The sequence below is a fragment of the Pollachius pollachius genome, assembly GCF_949987615.1.
Source record: "Pollachius pollachius genome assembly, chromosome: 6".
NCBI lineage: Eukaryota > Metazoa > Chordata > Actinopteri > Gadiformes > Gadidae > Pollachius > Pollachius pollachius.
In genome coordinates, this window is record NC_136939.1 from 24056991 (window position 1) to 24077966 (window position 20976).

The following is a 20976-nucleotide window of genomic DNA, read 5'->3' on the forward strand; positions in this document are numbered from 1 at the left end:
AATTAATCAATACAGTGTAATAAGTAGGACAATTTCTTTGTATTTATATATACCACCCTCTAGTCGGTCATGAGTTTGATTCAGAATCCATTGATTGTCATCGCAACATATGTACAATGTAATCTATAGCGACTCCTCTCAGTGTGCCAACAAATTAAGTGTGAGATAAAAGCACAAAATAAATATGTAGACCCAATCACACAGTGAACTGGTAACATTGTATTGCAGAAATGTTCACAGGGTAACATGCATCACTTTTTCGTCAGCCACAGTGCACTTAGAGCAGTTCTGAATACACAATGTTGTCAGTCAGGCCGTCCTTGTGGTCTCCAACAAACACCCCTACAGTGTAGGGGTGTTTGTTGCGTGCCGGAGGTGTAGGGCCTACACCTCCGGCACGCTTGCCTCTGCTAAAGGCAGTGTAGAGCTGGCCCTGTGCGAACACACTTTGGGGCAGGAACACTCCAACTCGATCATTTTCCTAACGTCTTACCTGGGCGAGTGTCGCTGCGGAGTGTGTGCGCGTGTGTGCGCTTCCGTGTTTGTGTCGCTGCCTTTGTCTTGACGCGTGGTGTGTGCGCGTGTTTGTGCTTCCGTGTATGTTCGTGCGCATGTGCGTGTGTGTGCGGCTTATGTGTATGCAGTGTGTATGTGCGTGCTTGCGGTGTATGTGTGCGTTCGCGCATGCTTTGTATGTGTGTGAGCTGCAGGCTGCTTGGCACATACACACTGACCAACTTGAGTAACTGGTGTGACAGGCCTGCTATTATAATATATATATATATATATATATATAACGATGCATGGATATGAAAATAGATTTACACATTTAGAACATTTACAATAAGAAAAAAAATACACAGACTAAATGAAGAATACAGCTGTAGAATTGAGCAGGAATGTGCAAAATATGACAATGGAAAAATAACAATATGTGCAATGGGCCAGAAGATTGTGCAAGAAACTAAAAGATCTTCCAGGGAACAGACCAGGAACAATTCAGTTGAAGTCATTCCAATAATCAATACTTAACTAAAGATCATCACTGGTTTATCAGGGCTGCTGCTGGCAGTGCATCGCTGCACCTGTCCTCCACACTCCACCCAAAGCCCAACTCCTTCCTAACGGTGTTGAAACGCAAGACGCAGTGTAGTGACAACAAGTGTGTCTCTACTTCTCTGAGTCATTAAGTCACTGTGGGGAAAGGGTGAATATGGTTTAACAAACCTACCTTGAATGAACCTTTCATTATGTCTCGTGTGCCCTGCAGAGGGTGGTGTGCTCGGCAGAGTGAACCATTAGGTCATCCCTCCCCACCCCGGAAGATAAATACAGCAAGAGGCTGAGGGCAAGGACCAGGAAAATCCGGCAAGACGCCTCTCGCCCAAATGCTGGCCTCTTCACCCTGCTGCAGTGGGGCAGACGCCTACGCTGCCTTAAAGCTCGGACTGAGAGACAGAGGAGCTGCTTCTTTCTGCAGGCAGTTCGACTGCTTAACTCTGGTGGACTATAACTGGCCCATTTGCACATTTGCAAAATTTTCTAGGCACTTTTATTATTTTTTTTATGGCACCAGCTCATTAAGGGATGTCTGTTTTTAAATTACTATAATTTATTATTTATTCAGGTTTCAGTAAGTTGCACAATGACAGAGTGATAACCCCATTTTAATTTCACTGTATGTAAAATGTGATTTTTTTACAAACATAGCAATAAAAAAACGTTATGTTCATTTATTGGGATTGGGTTCGTCTAGAGTCTCTGTTCACCTGCTTGTTGTGGTGTGTGCTGAGCGCCAAAGACTCTTCAACCATCACACACACACACACACACACACACACACACACACACACACACACACACACACACACACACACACACACACACACACACACACACACACACACACACACACACACGGCCAGAAGGTGAACTGCACCGATTCACAGCTAACGGCCTCATATCTTACTATTGAATCTTTTAGAAAACATGTTTATCAAAAGCTACAGACAGTGAATACAGATCCACATGGGCATCATTAAATGATGTTAAAACGACAAGGCCTATGTTTTATATTTTGTATCTGTGAGAATATGACCCCTGGTTAACTGACAGAATGGAAACATTATTAGCAACTGCAGCCATTTAAGAGAGAAATTGGAAGGTGGTTGGATTTTTCAAACATTATTTATATAGACTATTTGGTATAAGTATACTGACGACCGGACAGTGACATTGCTCATTTTAATGTCTGACCCCATCTGACACGTATTCAGTGAGCCATTAGCCATATTACTCTGTGTGAAAGACGTCAACACATTGCAGGAAGGATAAAAGGACATCTCACTGTGTGTTTTATTGTTGTGTGATGAAGGGAAAACAGACACACAAGTGTTTGTGAACTGCGTTGATGGAACGCCAGTTCTAACCGGGCTTAATCAACTAAGCACTGGGTTCATTAGCGACTTTGATGGAATACCCCTCTGGTTAGTTTGGTCGGATAAATTGCCATGGTTACTTAGCGGAGATTCCCTTAAGTCACGTTAATGGAACGCAACTCTAGCTGAAATTAGCGAGGCTAAGCGAAATAAGCCCGGCCTCGCCTTTAGCTTGGTTGATGGAATACCCCTCTTGCCTGCTGGTATAGCTCCAGAATTGAGACGTGAACGAATGGCTCCTTGTACGAGCCGAACGCCTCTCTAGTCGCCAAGGACACATGTGGCCTGGTAGTATGAATGTGTGAATGTATGTCCCAATTTCCTCCTTGGTCATCACAGATGACCATTCTACAAGCAATGTAACCACATAAGGTAATACTTGATATTAAGGTACACGTATTTTCCATTAACTAGGTGCTTATTAATATGCCTATTAGTAACATACTGGACCTCTATTAGTAATTATTAGACACATATTAATACCTTATTCTGTATAACCTTATTTTACCCTTGCTACCCCATTAATTAAGATTTCACCCAATATAACCTCCTAATTATTGTTTAATTACTGTCAATAAAGCCGTTGTTGGATATGAGTAACAGTGCTAATAGCCAAGGCATCATTGGGGCCTTGTAAAGGGGCAATAGAACAAGAACAGTCATTCCCTCTTTATTACTCTGAATTAGTATAGTCTATCTTCTATTCTTATGGAATACAACCGAAAACTACAAGTGGTTATATTACCTGTATTATTAATTAAGTCAAAATATGTTTCCTATTCTAAAGTGGGGTCTTGTTCATATTTAACTCACAAGTACTTTGACCCTTATTAACCCAAACATGTTCCCTATTCTAAAGTTGCAACCTCTTCACATGTAGTTAAGTCAATACAGCATACAAATTGTAGTAAGAAGCCTGATTTAACGTGCGTCTTGGTGGGACCTCATGCTTCTTCTATTTGGGCTGGTCGCTCTTAAAGCAAAAGCGACATCTAGTGGTGAGGGACGAGACTGCATGCAACGCGGTGTTAAAATTGAATATAATGGCATTGCTCCACTGTAAGGTAGAGTACAGCATGATATGGTAGGCACACGTGTTTCTTACTTAATTTCTTAACTTCAGTTTGCCCTTAGCCGACCCTGGGCACAACATTGAAGAGCAAGTCTGAACTTTGAAACGGAATAACATCTCCAAGCTTGGTGGTCAGTTCTCAGAATAACAAAACAATGTCCCGTAAATCTATGATCTGATCTCATTCATAAAGAATTCATTAGATCAGTCCACCAGCCTACCCAGTGGACTGTAGCAAACGTTGCTCATCTATCCGGCATACATCTAGGTGGACACGCCCACTCGTGATGTCAAAGAGCGAGATTTTCAAAACGGCTTGTATCGGCTACAAACAGGAAATCGGACTACAATACAGACAAAAAAATAAAACTTTACTTTTAGTAATGTGGAGAAATTACAAGTGTAGGTTCCAGAAGGGCTATTGACAGACGATATAAAATGCTGAAAAATATATATTACAAACTGCATAACTTGACTGTCTCCATACTAGTCACAGAAGAGGCTGTATGGATTTCCTTTTCTTCTCAAACCCAATTTACTCATTGGAAAAAAACAATCGGCAAATCAAATCTTGTGACTGCGTCGAAAAAACACTGAGAACAGCCAGGGTTTTCATCTGTAAATCCGATAAGATAACAACCAAATAATATAAGATAACAAAAAATCCGATTTTAAATAAGACAAAAAATACCATTCCACAACTTCAGAAATCCACACTAAACTTTCCCGACCTCGCTACAAGTTGCATTACAGTGTACGGCTCAACGCAGGTTGTTTCTAATCGGATGCACCTAACGTACAGTATATAAAAACAAGAGTTCGAAAAATATCCAAAAAGACGTGCACCTGGGTCTCACGTCCATGACCAGACCCCAAGTCGGATGTTCCGACTTTTCAATATTTTTTTTCCCGACTTTTTTCCTCCGTTGCACGATGCCATCCCCGTCCGATCAGCGTGCGTTTGCGAGTCCCCTGAGTCGTGCGACGGTGGAGCTGTAGGTCGGCGCGTTAGTGAACACCGTCCCCACGAACACCGGCGTTCCCCTGAGCACGTGACGGATCACCGTGCACGAGCCCGACGCCTCGATCTGGAAGCCCTGGTGCCGCCGGTCGCCCTCGGCAACCACCGACGTCGGGAGCACCGATCCAAAGAACTTGAAGGGGGAAGAGCCAGGGATAGGAGATGGATGTTGGGTTAATGCCTCTTTACAGGGAAGGAGTTTGGATTAGGGCCGAATGATTTGGGGTTAGTAATCAAATTGCGGTTATTCCAACCGATATTGCGATTGCGATTTAGTAAGCGAATCCGTATGTTCTGTATTTACTAAAAAAGCAATAAATCATTCTATAATCTGACCAACACTGGAAGCAGTCAACATATAAACTGCTCTTTCCTTAAGGCCCGACCTATTTGTAGAGATTAATTATTATTATAACATCTTTATTTAACTATTGAATTGTATAAGAAGAAAAACAAATCTTACTGATCTCCAGTCAGTACATTATTTTCCGCCCTTCTGATTTGCGAAGCTGGTTTGAATTTTATCATTACTAGTTTGAATGTTTCTTGGTTGATCGGGGGGGCACCTGCTTGCCCTTGTGATCTGATTGGCCACCCCAAAAGCCACCCCCCCCCGCCTTTACCATTGGCTCTTAAGGCTTAGTTATGGTTCCACTACGATGCAACGCAGAGAGCACGCGGACGCAGTCGTGAACGCGTTTTGGTTCTGCGTCGGGTTTTAGCAAGCCGTAGAACCATAACTGAAGGCACACAATGCAAGGGGGTTTACGGACCTTGCGGGCCCTCCTTGACTCCACCATAAGGGCCTGACGTGCGTCTCCCAAAAATGTTAACCTTGCGTCGAGGTGACGCAGGAGAAAGGGCTGTGATTGGTCCGCTCACTAAAACCCGACACACCACCGAAACAGGTTCACGACTGGGTCGAAGCGTCTGCGTGGTCAATGCGTTGCGTCGACGTGGGACCATTACTGAGCCTTAAGAGATGTCAATCTGTCACAACGATGCTTTTTAAAGTACGGTTACAATCAGTTTGGTTTTGTGTGCATTTGGCAAATGTTTCCGAAATAACACTTCAAATGTCAGTGCTACATTAGAATTAATGTCAACTCTGTTTACATGTGGTCAGCTGAGCCGTCTTAGCCGTCTAGCTAAATGTATCATGGACAGGTTGTTTATGTAACTAGAAGTTCACTTTCACTTTCCGGATTTTTCAACCTGGAAACTATTTTCTACTTCTACCTATCATTTTAGGCTTAGGGGATAATTATTGTTTTTAAAAGGTGACATATTATCAAGGTCAACTGTATGTACCATTCATTATACCACGAGGTGTGGGTGTGATTAGACATTACAATCCGTTTTGAAAATCGGCGTGTACACCTAGATGTGCGCTGGATAGATCAGTCGACAGACTGACAGACAGACAGACAGCCAGACAGACAGCCAGACAGACAGCCAGACAGACTTCTACTAGCGTACCCAGTGGACTGCAGCGAACGTTGCTCATCTATCCGTCACACATCTAGTGCCTCTTTTCCACCGACAGTACCAGCTCAACTCGCCACACCTTTTTCTATGTTCAATCGCCAAAATGTGGTACCTGGTACTTTTTTGACTCACCTCCGTCGAGGTTCCAATAGAGCTGAACTGATACTTTTGTGTGACGTTAACAGACTGCTGGCCACTGATTGGCCAGAGTGACGCCACTGGACGAATAATGATGAGCTTGACGTCCAAGCCTGAAACCCGACCCCCGGCATCTTTAAATACAAGCATCAGCGTTCAGTCAACAACAGTGATTGATTACTGAACACGGCAGGATCTGCCCGCAAGAACACGCCGTGGACCGTGACAGAGGTGGAGCCACCCCTATGCGTAACCATGTCTGTTTACCCGGGACCCGCCCACATTGAAGAGGTATTTTCCAGATGGAACACGACGTGCCTGGAACCAAACCAAGTCGTGCCGAGAGGAGAGTTCAGATGGTACTGTCGGTGGAAAAGAGGCATAGGTGGACATGCCCACTTGTGATGTCAGAAGAGGCAGATTTTCAGAAGGGCTTGTAACGGCTAATCACACTCACACCCGGTGGTGTAATACGGCTCGTTTAACAATGTTAGCTCGAATCCGCTTAAAACGGGCCGCAATGATTGAGTGTGAATGGGTTAGGGTTGGGGTCAAAGGGTAAACTTACGGCCGCTCCGGTCATGGGGTCAATGAAGTCGGCCCAGTAGCCCGCAGTCCACAGAGCGAAGCACATTTCTTTGGCGCCGTTCACAAACTTTTGTAAAAAAAAAAAAAAAAAAAAAAGATTGTTAAGTCAAATCACAAAAACAAATCTGGGGGGGGATGGGGGGTGGGGGGTGTTGGCGGGAGCTCTCACTTGACCGAGAAGCTGGTCTCCGCTCTCCTGCGGCTCACTGAGCCTCCCGTTTCGCTGCGTTACCGTGACGACGGTGATGCCCCCGGTGGGCACTGCGGGGAAGTACAGGTCGAGATCTGGAGGAAGACGGGAAGCAAAGGACGTTGGTTCAAAGATCCCGTTTCATGCTTTCTTTAGGGTTGATAATTGCATTTTGGGGGGGGGGTTCTACCAGAATAGGGTTACCTGCCTGTATGTTAAAGGTGACATAATACACCACCAGGTGTGAGTGTTATTAGCTGGTACAAGCCGTTTGGCACCGGGAAGGAATGAGGAATGATCGCCAGTGAGCACGTCCACCTCGCTATATGAAGGATAGAGGCGCGTTCACTCTCCTGGTGATAACTAGATGGCTGGCCAGTGGTGACGCTCACACATACGCGTGTTCCCGACAGTGACCATCCATGTGCACTTGGGAAACAGCCGGTTGGGAATCTAAAAGTTCTTCACAGCAGGGTTTTTTTATCCGATAAAAAAGTCAGAACTAAACAGAAATTAGTAGGATCAGTTTCAAGTTTGCATGCCTTTATTTCCTTGATGCCTATCCCCTAATATCCTTTTGCTTTAATTTATGAGAAGCACATACAGTATTGCCACTGTATGGAAGGCAACACTTGCCCTTATCTAGAGCTGGTTTACTAGTACACATGGGCGTCAGTTTGGTTTGAAATGTGCTGGGGACAGAGACGCATTCGGAATTGCATTTTCAGAAGTGCTGGGTACAATGAGGATGCACTCTTTTTTCTCTCTTTAGTGCAGGTTATGAAAGGTTCTGAAAGACGGCATACCCATGTAGCTAATTACTAAGGAATAAAATGTATACAAAATCTGTCTGGCACGTTACATGAGGAAAACGTTTCCAAAAAGCATCGGACATATGCCCCACTATGTTCTGTTCGTATCCAATGGTGACAACATGACATGACATGGCTAAGCTACCAACATAAACAAGAGGAGCTAGGAAAGGAAATTAACTGCGTGTTTAAGTTCAGAAGGGGCAAACGTGTGGCTACACACAGCACTACAAAAGTCGTCAAAAAAGGATTGAAAAATAAAAAAATATTTGTTGCACAGCTGAACGCTGTATCAAATCATGAACTGGGTGTTCTCAATTCACATCACGCATTCCATCCAATCTAGCCTACATCAGGCATTCTGGCCAGAAATCATGCACTCCCCAGTCCCACCACAATTATTCCAGAATTCAAGCAAAGCAAGAATGACCAAAAGTCACTTTGTGTCAACAAGTGACTGACTCCACCGACTATCAATTACAAGTTAAAACAGCCGACCACTTGAGTGCAAAAAACACAAAAGACCTCGCCACAGCACCAGCAAATCTTAAGCAATAAATATCGCGTCTTACCTTTATTACCTTTTATAGCCTACCACATCATTTTAGTTCAACAGGTTATCACTCTGATACTGGTACTACCAACCTCCTGTTGTACTTTTTACCTATGTATTCTGGCTAAAATGACTTGATTGTCTGATGCCTCATCATTGCATCCCTGCCAGAGTATTGGTATTAATAGTATTGGCAACTTGCCAAAACGAAAAAATAACTTCACACAGTGTGTCTTTTTACAATGTATTTGTTATCATTCGTAGTGTTGATCAGCAGAGAAATAGTTTGTCAAAAACGTTGACGTCGCTTAGCAACCGAATACGCTGGGGTTGATAAGTAAACGGGCTACTTGCGGATTGACACGGAAGACGTGAATCAGAGGCAAAAAATTCACTTTCCTTGACAGCGGTCAAATATGCTGGACGTGAGCGTTCCACAGCATTGAGAAGAGCCGTGTAATAAACAAAAATAATTGAAAGCTGAATGTTGGAAAGGCCCATACAAGTGAATGGAGCAGTCTACAGCATTGAGAAGAGCCGTGTAATAATCCATAATAATTCAACTCAAGTTTTTTTTTGTTTTTTTTTACAAGTGGTGGTTACAAAATCAATCTTGACAAAAACTGGTGGGTACTCGTCACCAGCGTCCCCAGCGGAATTGACGCCTATGCCAGTAGACAACGTTTAAAACTGAGGAAAGTCATGCCAACAGACACTACAACATCAATCAATAGTAAAGTATGTCATATGATGGTTGATTCTTTTATATTGAGTAAAACGTTTATGTTCCGACATGTTCATGCGCGTCACTAGTAAACCATACGTCACCAACTGGGCAACTCTTATCAGAATTTGGCCCGAGTTGCCGAACGGAAGTAGAATCATAACAGCGTCATGAGGTGTCGTTCACGTGAACTTTCCGACGTTGTGAAAATGTTTCCCCCATAATTTCCAGCGATGTGAACGCACCATAGATGCACACGTCTAGGTAGACACGGCCGCTTGTGATGTCACTATGAAAATCATTCCTTCCCATCGTTTTCGCCCAATCGTAATTGGAACGCCCTACGTACTCAAACTAAGTACAATAAGTACAGGAAGTATGGATGTCGGATCGCACCACAGGGGTTTAACCAGCGTAACACTGGGGCCAGGCTGGCTGATCCTGGATGGGGCCTTGATAAACCCCGCAACAAAAGATTTGCAGCCTCACCAAGCCCCAGAGCCTAATCAGTCTGACTCAGCCTCCCCAGTATCATAAAACCAGTAGGCTTGAACACACCCACCACCCCAAAACAACATATCTAAACTTGAATGCAATGAACCCTTCCTGGCCCCCAGTTCTTAGCCATACGCGAACTGCACAATGCAAAAATAAGATTTAATACATTTCACATTCGACTAGATCTAATTTCACAAGCAACATAAAAAAATATCCTGGATGTAACAGTTTGCACTACAAAAAGAACGGACGCTACTGTGCAATACCGTTTACCTCAGTTGTTATTCTTATTTAATTATATATTTTCCACTTTATTTGTATGTTTCCATCATTATTTGTATGTTTTATCTTTATTTGATTTAATTGTATTTTACCTTTCCTATTTATTTAGCATTCTGTCGGTATGAATCGCACCGTCTCGAAGACATTTAAATTTCGCTGTACTATGTGCAATGACGATAAAGAGAATTATATTCTATTCTCAACACAGCTGTGATGCCATCTGTAAACAAGCTAGTGTTGCAGCACCGTTGTGATATGATTTGGAAGAAGCAGATCCACAAACTTAGTCGGAATAGGCTACCATAACGTTATACCAGTTGTTTTATGACTACATATATGGCCCTGATGCCAATGATCCTCTGTTTGTGCGTTACTTTGTGTACTGTCAGGCACTTTGTTAACGGTTTAGTCACTTTACACACTTTATCTACCGTCATTGTTCATTATTTTTGAATAGTGGAATTATCAATCTAGTCTAGTGCATCAAAAATCTCCATATGAATGGGACCTTGTATGAAGTCGGGATGTACCAAACAGCTTTAAAAAAGCGCTTTTTCATGGGCGGCGACGCTAGGGAATAGAACAGTGGCGTGAAGCCTGGTGGGGCGGCGTGCCGCCGAGCGCGGTGCCCGGTGTGGACATCCGGAATAATGGGGGCGTTCTTTTTGACACGCCGCTTCGGCGCCGGTGTGTGTTTGGCTTTAGTGTGGCGTGTCCACCTAGATGTATGACGGACAGATGAGCAACGCTTGCTACGGTCCACTGGGTAGGCTGGTAGACTAATCCATCCAGCATACATCTAGGTGGACACGCCAACTTGTGATGTGGGATGAGTCAGGTTTTCCAAACGGCTTATAACGGCTAATCACACTCTCACCTGGTGGTATAATATGCGAAGGATAAAGTAAAGAACGCCAGTCATTTCCTTGACAGCGGTCAATTATGCTTAGCAACGGTCAATCATAAAAGATAATTGACAGCCGATCGTTGGGAAGGCCCATCCAAGTGAATGGAGCATTCTACTAGCCTGGCTATTGCCAGACCAAGCTCAATCGTTGATTGCACGTTGGTCTGGGGAGGCTGCTGTCATTCTCTTCAGCACAAGAGGCGTGATCAACGGGCCTAGTTCAACTGACTCTGTACGCGATTGGCTGCTTGCCGTCGCCTCCCTTTCGTAATTGTGTTAAACCAGCCAATAGTGCGCCTGGGGGAAAGACAGCTTGGTGATAAGTAACTCTTTAACAATAGCTCAACTGAACTAGGGATCGGCATGATTAATCGACGAACGACCAATGATCTTTAAGTATTTTGTCGATCACGTGATGTTTTTATCGCTCAAAAGGAGGATGTGTTGCATAGTGTGAGAAGGGAACAGCCAAGCCGCTTGGTTCGCTGTACCTTGGTTCTTATTGGAATTGAAATACAGATTTTGTCTTTTTGAATTGTTTCCAAACGTTTAAGAGCGCATTGTTGGGCTTTGACAAGCACCGCATAGGCTTCATTGAGAATAACATGCTGTATTTTCTACCAAAGGGAATTTTGAATCTAGTTTATAGGAAAATAAAGATTAAATCGATAATTGATCTTTAATTTTATCGATGATCGCTCAAGGAAATTTCTTAAAATGCCCATCCCTAAACTGAACGTTCCTGTAGTATCCTGTTACCAATCGGAGGACAACAAATTGGACGCTCACCTTTCCTCAGTAGCTCTGGGCAGGAGTTCACCGTGCAGTCGGTGGACATTTGTTCAAAGTACTGCTCGGCCTTGCGCATTCTCAACGACACGTTTGCCTCCTTGGTCTGGGGAAAAAAACGTAAAAACAAAGTTATAGGAGCTTATAACTTTGTTACAAGTCCAGTACGAATGGTCCTTGGTTGGACTCCCGAGTGACCTGGCGGTAGGAGTAGAAAAGGCTTAGTTATGGTTGGTCTACGCAACGCAAGGGGGTTTACGGACCCTTTACGTCCTTGCGGACCCTCCGTGCGTCCACCGCAAGGGCTTGACGTGCACCTCTCAAAAAGTGTAACCTTGGGTCGAAGCGACGCAGCCGCAAGGTCTATGATTGGTCCGCTCATTAAGACCCGACGCAGAACCAAAACAGGTTTACGACTCTGTGGAAGCGTCTGCATGGTCATTGCGTTGAGTCGACGTGGAACCATAACTGAGCCTTAAACGCAAAGGACGCACCCTTTATACCTGTGCCCGTAATAGGCACACTAAAACAGACATTACAACATCAATGGAAAACAGGAGAATGGCCATCGCACACAGATTCATTTTTTTCTTCCATTTTTACCTCAATTTATTCTGTTTTGATTTATTCTGTATTTATTTTTTTTGGTACGACTTTATTACAGAGTGAGATAGCTAGATATGGAAGATAGAGGGGAGGAGCCTTATATTGTACGACCCCGTATTTCTATGTTTCTGGTCTCCTTTATTTTCTCTCATTCTCTTTCTTGAGTTGCGCTGTTGTTCTAGCGGTTGTTACCCCTGGCAATAAAGCGTTCTCTTGCAGATTTGTTTTTTCTTCCATTTTAACTCAGTTCATTCATATTATAATATGTAACCTTTAACGTGTGAATTTTATTAGAATATGCTACTCGGCTTGATCATTTGCGGAATCCTTTCCAATAAAAGTGAACAACTCGACACCAAATTAAAAAATCGTAAACCGTCTCCGTCATAGTACCCGATAAATGATCATAAATCAGAATATGGTACACGGCTTGATCAGCAGAATCACCATCAAAACGGTTGCGGATCCTTTTCCGATAAAAGCGAAAAAATAAATAAACGTAAATAAAAAATAAAAAAGCGAAACAAAAATAATAGTCTTCCGTCGTAGTTCCCGATGAATCAGAAAAAAAAAAAGTCCTACCTGGAACTCGCTGACAAACTGCGCCAGCACAAACTCGTGCCGCTCGCCACTACTGGGCGCGCTCAGTACATCCGGCACCGTTCGGTGTAGCGGGAACAGCTTCTGGTCGCCCACGCCTTCCAGGTGACAGTCGAACCCTGTGTTGCCTGGCAACTGGAAGCGGCGGTCCTGTGGTCCAAAGGGGCCCATCTTCTCGTCGGGCCACACGGTGCTGGGCCCTTGTCGGGGGGACACGGGGGGGCGTTAGTGTATCGACTGGATTTGTTTTACATGTGTGTGTGTGTGTGTGTGTGTGTGTGTGTGCGTGTGTGTGTGTCCTGATGAGACCTTGTGTTTAAAAGGTGCTACAAGATGGCCGACGTTATGAAAGGCTTTAGGTTCCAAGATTTCGTGTGTGTGTTTTTGTGTGTGCATGTGTTTTTTTTTTTGCGTGTGTGCGCCTAAGATCTGTGTGTGTGTGTTGTTTGTGTGTGCCCAAGATCTCTCTCTCTGAGTTTGTGTTGTTTGTGCCCAAGAGCTCTGTGTGTGTGTGTATGTGTGCGCGTGCGTGCGTGCGTGCGTGCGTGCGTGCGTGCGTGCGTGCGTGCGTGCGTGCGTGCGTGCGTGCGTGCGTGCGTGCGTGCGTGCGTGCGTGCGTGCGTGCGTGCGTGTGTGTGTGTGAGAGATGTCTGGATGAAGCAGCCTCACATGGCTCTGAGTCTGATTGGACTCTGGGGCTGGGGGAGGCTGCACACCTGTTGTGCGTTGAGTATCTATATGCTGGATAGATGAGCAACGTTTGCTACGGTCCACCGGGTACGCTGGTAGACTAATCTATCCAGCACACATCTAGGTGGACACGCCCACTTGTGATGTCAGAAGACACAGATTTCCAAAAAGGCTTATAATGACAAATCAAACTCACACCTGGTGGTATAACATGTCCCCTTTAATGTCGGAGGCTGTCCTACCTGATTGGGCGTGTGAAACTGCAATATACGGCTCATCGGAGCTGGCCCCTGAAAAGGTCCTGGTTCGTCCCAGTCTGATGGCTCTTACGGCCTGAAGTCCAGCTGTCTGGCAAACCGCCATCCTGGCCCTCCCACAGAGCACCTATAGCAGGGAAAACAGGCTATTTGAGAGCTCTTATATTCAATAGAGCAATGCAACACAACACAGCGATAATAATGCAGACATCTGGGCTATAGGGGACACACAAGGAAACACGCGCACACACACACACACACTACAAAGTCTGGGCTATAGGTGATACACAAGGAAACACACACACACACACACACACGCGTTCAATACAACACCTGGGTTATAGGCGACAAAAGGAAACACACACACACACACACACACACACACACACACACACACACACACACACACACACACACTATCTTGAACTATGCTGTGCACATAATAATGACCAGATTGCCAAATGGGGAACACTTTTGAAACGTATGTAACGGCACATCAGGCGTAATTAAAATGTGTAACAGCACAACTTAAGTCACTCACGCTTGTAGACATCCCGGTCTGTCCTTCTTTTAGTTGTTTTTCCACCTTGTTTTATCCACCTGCAAGTTAAAACCAAAGTGCAATGCGATCAAAAACCAAAAGATACGTTACGATACAACTTTATTAATCCCGTAGGAGAAATTCGTCTGTTTCAATAGCCCAGCAGCAGTGGAAAAACACATGATAAAAAAATATATAGAATAAAAAAAATAGAAGAATGTAAAGTACTATTACAAACAAAAGTAGACGCAAAGGGTAAATGCTAAACGAAATTCTACGAGTAAGGCGAAAACAATAAAACAGAACAAACAACAACAAATAGGGCAAACAAAAATAAACGGTATAAACAGTTCACAGATATAAGTTCCAGATATGCAATGTTAGCAAAGTCAACAAAGATGTTCCATATCCAAGAGTTAAGGGACCTTACAATTCATGAAAAAGGGCCATAACACAGACACGGATTGTATTAAAGTACACTACTACGGCTGCAATATCGCGTGTGTACGTGTGTGTGTAGTACAGGTGTGTGTCTGTGAGTGTGGTACAAGTGAGTATGTGTGTGTGTTATGTGTGTGTGTGTATGGTACGAGTGTGTGTGTCTGAGTGTGTAGTACATGTGTGTGTGTGAGTGTGTGTGTGTGTGTGTGTGTGTGTGTGTGTGTGTGTGTGTGTGTGTGTGTGTGTGTGTGTGTTTGGTACAAGTGAGTGTGTTTGTGTGGTACAAGTCTGAGTGTGTGTGTGACTGTTGTGTATTAAAGTACAAGACTACGGCTGCACATGATCCAATCGTTTCACTGAACTAACCGACAAGCTCGAAGAATCAAATCCAAACGTCAAAAAGGGGAGTTTGAGTTATTTTTTGGCGATGCCTTCCGCATTAATGGGATTGTGTAAGCATTGTGTGTTTTGCAGATCAGCTGACAGAACGCTATGGAGGTCGTTGTCGTGTGTGTGTGTGTGTGTGAGTGGGTTCGTGTGTGTGCAACAAACACTCCTTTAATCCGCGAAATAACCATTCGGGTGGTGAGGTAATTAAAAGTTAAATGGGCTCTTGTAAAAACACAAAACGTTTATATCGGCTTAAAGTACATATTGTTCCTACCTTGAAGTCCGGAATTTCGCGATTCGCTCCGACGCGAAGCAATGAGGGACAAAATACGCCAGCGCATGCGCCTTGGCAAAATTCACCCGTTTATGCGCCTTGGATGTTTTCACGCCACACGACAACATGCGTATACTATTGTTAAATCGTCAAGTTTGATGAATAAACTTTAATCATTTAAATATTTGTTCGTTTTTTAAGAGCAACTAAAAGAGAAGACATTGTAGTTGTCTACAGCTTTCTTAAACTAGCCTACGACTATTTGTATATGCAATGTTATTTGTGAAGAAAACGGCCATTAATATACTTATCCATTTGTTTTTATGTCTTTAGTACCTTTTAGAATACACCATTTAAATCAAATCGCCGAATAGTTATTAATGGTTCAAAGGAAATTGAAGGCAGCTACCCCACATATAAACAGATTTTGCTATTTTATTATTTATTAATATTTTAATATTTGCAAATGGGATCGGTCGGAAACATCAGTCAAAGAGTAAGAATTTATTAGAGCAACTACCACACAATACACTGATGTCTGTGCTCCTATTTACGGACTATGGGATCCTATAACCAATGAAGTATTAAACACATAGTTACTCAAAGTGGCCAGCAGGGAGCGCAAAACACCACCATATGCGCAGCATCGCAATACAAGTCTCAGATAATTATATTCCTGTATACAAGATAGGCATATTTATTTGCCATTACCCAATCAAATCAAAACAAATAACAATGGCTGTAAATACCAAATCTTAATATATAGAGCATTTTATTCACAAATATATTTTATTCACTCTCTCTCTCTCACTCTCTCCTCTCTGTGTGTTCTAATTGTGTCTAATTTGCAGATATGCTCCTCTCTCTCTCTCTCTCTCTCTCTCTCTCTCACTCACTCTCTCTCTCTCTCTCTCTCTCTCTCGTACTTCAATCAGAGACGACAGAGCTGGGACTAGGGTAAGGAAGTTGAGAGACAGAGCAAACAAGCAAACAGAAAGCAAGTAGCTACAATAAAACCACACATAGTTGCCATCTCACTGTACATTGCATCCATTTAGCATCCATTGCATCCATTTCCTGTACAAAAATATGAACTAAATAAATTTAAAGATAAGAAAGTTTTTATTTATTTATTTTTTTACAGAGAAATGTGTCTGAAAATTATCAACTAGTATAGGGTTAATCTAGGTAAACCAGGCAAAAATACATGGTACCCACGAGAGCCACAAGCACGCGTGCTGTGCAGTTGCTGATTTAGAGTACTGGCACCTTTTTTTATTCCAATTCAAGCACTGTAGATAGATAGATAAATCCTGTAAAACCAGTTAACGTTAGTAGACGCACTTTGCGTGTTTTCCTGCCAGTGCGCGTTTCCGCGTGTGGACAGTGCACGTGATAGGCCGTCACGTGACGTACGCGTCACCGAGTCAAGGGGGCGCGCCTCGTCTCTCGCCTCCACTGCTGCAGTAGGAGCTCGAACAGCAACACACACACAACACAACTTTAAAAACGGACGGTGACCTCACCAGGTGAGTCCTGCGCCTGTGCAGTGGTCGCGACGTTTGACGTTAAAGTGTAAAAAGCGACAAAAAACGGAGACGCGCATTAAACTGCCGGTTGTTGTTGTGTAGCAGCACGAACTTTTTTATTTGCAGGGGTGGGGAGTCAGATAGAATCCGTAATAGTGAACCGGAAGTCGTCCGGTGTTCAAATTAGATTAAATGGTTAAATGGTTAATGATAAAAATGGGCCGTGTCGCGCGCTGCAGGTAGCATGGACAGCCGACCGCGGAAGGCTACTGCTATTACGTAATGTGTGTGTGTCTGTGTGTGCCTTTGTGGCACAAGTGTGTGTGTGTGTGTGTGTGTGTGTGTGTGTGTGTGTGTGTGTGTGTGTGTTTGTGTGTGTGTTTTGTGTAGTACAAGTGTGTGTGCCTATGTGTGTAGTACGTGTGTGTGTGTGTAGTAACTGAGAGGGTAGTGGTACAAGTGTGTCTGTGTGTAGTAGAAGTGTGTGTGTGTGTGTGTGTGTGTGTGTGTGTAGTGGTACAAATTGTGTGTGTTTGTGGTACAAATATGTTTGTGTGTGTGTCTTGAGTGTGGTAAAAGTGTGTGTGTGATAAATAAAAACAAGCCTTTCTCACATAACCTGGGAAACACACACACAATTGTACTACACTACACACACACACACACAGAAACACACACTTGCACCACACTGTCAACCCAGTCGTTGTTTTGTTTTGGGATGATGATGATGAAGATGAAGAACATGACGATGCATGTGGCTACGGAGGATGGACCACAAGACATGATAAAATATTCATCATAATAGATTCAATCATAATAATTTATACGTCATTACTTGTGTGATGCGGCACGTCCGTCTGTGATTGGTCAGAGGTTGGCGATGAGTGTGTAGCGTGTTGTCAAGTTGTGTTGTTCAAGTTGTGTGTTCCCTGCGATAGACCTCGATGGATCTACATGTTCTGTGTGTGTGTGTCAGAGAGAGAGAGAGAGAATGTTTGTTAGTTTGAGAGAGAGAGTGTGTGTGTGTGTGCATACTGTGATTGTGTGTGTGTTTCTGCATACTGTGTGTTTGTGTACGTGTGTGTGCATACTGTGAGTGTGTCTGTATTATAGAGAGAGATAGGGAGCATGTTTGTAAGTTTGAGATTGTTTGTGTGTGCTGGGAGTGTGTGTTTTTGTGTCAGAGAGAGAGAGAATGTTTGTTAGTTTGAGATTGTTTTTGTGTCTCTCTCTGTCTCAGGCCCATCCATTACACCCTTGCTAAGCTAGTGCTATTGCTCTCTGAGACACACACACACACACACACATTATTATTTGTACTCCTTCCTACAAGTAACAACACTTTGCAAACCTTCACAGTATGAGGAACCACTTGGTCAATCTATCTGATTAGTGGGGGTCAATTGGACATTGATTCACAGCTGTAGGTAACGTGTGTGTATGTGTGTGTGTGTGTGTGTGTGTGTTTCATTGTGTATTGCCCATAGCCCAGATTTTGTATTGAACCTGTGTGTATGTGTGTGTGTGTGTGTGTGTTTGTGTGTGTGCTCAGTGAAATAAGGGACAGAAGCATTGTATGTGTGTGTGTGTGTGTGTGTGTGTTTTAGAGTGTGTGTTTCCTTTCCTTTGTGTTTGTGTGTATGTGTTTTTGTTGACTCATAGCAAGCTCCCACACAGCACAGGCCATAGGAGGGTCAGAGGAGGGTGTTGTGATGTGATTCCTCCTCATCTCTCGGTGTGTGGTGTGTGTGTGTTGGCGTTGCGTTGTTTGCTGGTTGTGTACATGGAGACACAGTGATTTAATATTCAGCATTGTGTCGTTCTCACCATTCTGCTGCAGTGACTGAGACACACGTATAATAATAATAATAATAATAATAATATTTGATTGAATTAATATAGCGCTTTTCTAGACACTCAAAGACGCTTTACAGTGAAGGGGGGGGGACACTCATCACCACCAGTGTGTAGCACCCACTTGGGTGATGCATGGCAGCCAATCTGCCCCAGAACACTCAGCACACACCAGCTTGAGGTGGAGAGTGAGGAAACTAATGAGTCAGCCAATTATACATGAGGATGATTAGGGGGCAAGATTGAATGAGCCTGGTTGGGCAGTTTTAGCCAGGACACCGGGGAATCCCCTACTCTTTGCGATAAGTGCCCTGGGATCTTTTATGACCTCAATGAGTTAGGACCTCGGTTTTACGTCTCCTCCGAAGGAGGCTATATATATATATGTGTATGTATGTATTTATGTATGTATGTATGTATGTGTGTCATGGTTCGGTGCATGGATTTACACGGAGAATACACGTATACAATTAAATAACACTGGCGTGCGAATTAATTAATGTAATGCAAAGCTAATGTTAGATACCCAAGTTCTTCAGGGACAACTAAACTGTAGCCCTGATTGGCGCCTAGTTAGCCGAGCGTGTTGTGGCGCATAACACGTCGGGTTCTCTGAAGTCTCTTGTATTTCCACAACGAGACTCGTAGTGGGGGTTATCTCAGCCATGGTAGAGAAGGAATTGGGGGAAAGGATCTTTGGCTTTGACTCCCTGAAGTACATCAACTGCGACATCGAGGAGAAAGGGATTGTTGCCCGGGATTGTCTCCCACCGGAGCCCGCTGCCCGCTTCCGAGGCACCACCGCCTCGGAAGCGGGCAGCGGGCTCCGGTGGGAGACAATCCCGGGCAACAATACGCAAGCTGCTCAGGGCCCCACCCCCACCCGTCGCCTCTAAAATACGGCATGTTTGTGGAAAGCTCATTGTGGGACCGGCTTGTAGTGGCTGTAATTCTGTGTTCTTAGCACTTTCATAAAGAAGACATGCTGCATTTTCACTTGTATAACTGATGTCTTATTTTGTTTACAAGTTACTGAGTCTGGAGATGATGTGGGGTACTTATTGTCTACTAATCTTAGATTACACAGTTCAGGCTGTTGCAGCTAGCTCAGGGGAGAGACTGTATGACACTAGGTGGTACAACCTGAGACATGCACAGTAAAAAAGAATTGCATTCTGCATTTTTGTTTTTTCTTTTCCCTTCATTGTACCGAACTCGTACCAAACCGTGATGTCTGAACCGAGGTATGAACCGAACCGTGACTTCAGTGTACTGTTACACCCCTAATATATATATATATATATATATATATATATATATATATATATATATATATATATATCGTACATGTATTCTAGTTTTATTGAAACTTTTGGTTCTTTTTCGCCATGCACCTTTTGAGTCTTATAACTCTTTTATCTTCTAATACTATGTTTTAGTTTTAAATATTTTGCATTGTTGATGAGAGCTTGGGATAAAAAATTCTAAAAGTTGATGGCCAGGTATTACTGCTTTGCCTTTCATGTCGTGCATTTGACAAATACATGAAATTGAACTTGAACTTATGATAATGCTCTCTCTCTCTCTCTCTCTCTCGTGTGTGTGTGTAATTTGTAGACGACCCCTAAAACAGATAGCAACTGAAACGTAGATTTAAGTGCTGTTCTTGCACAGATATCGATAGCAACATGTCGTTTTGATTTTTCTCTATATAGTGTCCTAAACTGTCCTTAACATATTACACCCGTAATGTAGTGAAATTGTGTTGATGAATCTGATTGAAGAGTAGTCAAAACCGCAGTCGGTTAACTTATACCCGCTGTCAAGACGGACCCAAGGAAACTTCCTTTGCCTTTTTATTTATTATTGTTATGATTCTTATTCCCCTGTTTTACCGACGCTCAGCGCTGTAGAAAGTTCCGCTCCCGCGATATAGGAGGACGTTTATTTTGTAGGCATATTTAGTGTATTTAAAAAAAATAACTTGCCCAAACGGGCAACTACATGTCATATTTAAGTCGTCCAATCAGCGAACCGAGGGAGCGGCTGAGAACAATGACGTTAAAGTCAGCGCTCGTTGACGGACATCTTCACGCGCGTTGTTTGGTTTGTTTACAGCAGGGGTATTCAATTAAAATTGAAAGAGGTCCAGTTACTAAAGTTTCCTCCCAGCAAAGGTCAGAATCTTATATTGTCACTCGAAATAGTGTACCCTAAAATCAACAACGTACGTACATTTCTATATAGTTTATTGTCAAACTTCAAGTGTTTACAAAGTAATATACTTTTATCAA

General features: G+C 43.4%; 2 protein-coding genes across 2 annotated transcripts in view; one reads left to right on the top strand and one right to left on the bottom strand.

The window, feature by feature from the left end:
• Positions 1–3862: 3862 nt before the first annotated feature.
• Positions 3863–15353, bottom strand: LOC307076899 (methylmalonic aciduria and homocystinuria type D homolog, mitochondrial-like). Its single transcript, XM_079738121.1, has 8 exons — positions 15300–15353; positions 14195–14253; positions 13639–13780; positions 12689–12906; positions 11501–11606; positions 6915–7030; positions 6726–6812; positions 3863–4664 (listed from the first exon to the last, which is right to left on the bottom strand). The coding sequence occupies exons 2-8, from the start codon at positions 14204–14206 to the stop codon at positions 4461–4463; spliced, it is 885 nt and encodes a 294-aa protein (XP_079594247.1). The 5' UTR covers positions 14207–14253; positions 15300–15353; the 3' UTR covers positions 3863–4460.
• Positions 15354–16740: 1387 nt separating this feature from the next.
• LOC307076955 (inositol polyphosphate-4-phosphatase type I A-like) overlaps positions 16741–20976 on the top strand; it is a gene marked incomplete at its 3' end in the record, with an annotated part of 38284 nt that continues 34048 nt past the window's right edge. The window contains exon 1 of the mRNA XM_079738188.1: positions 16741–16828. The remainder of the gene's footprint in view (positions 16829–20976) is intronic.

Bases quoted from the DNA above. Each gene is read 5' to 3' on its own strand.
- LOC307076899 (XM_079738121.1), bottom strand. The intron at 6,813-6,914 runs GTGAGAGCTCCC...TTTTTACAAAAG, and splicing joins GAGACCAGCTTCTCGGTCAA to TTTGTGAACGGCGCCAAAGA. The intron at 4,665-6,725 runs GTAAGTTTACCC...TCCCCCTTCAAG, and splicing joins ACCCCATGACCGGAGCGGCC to TTCTTTGGATCGGTGCTCCC.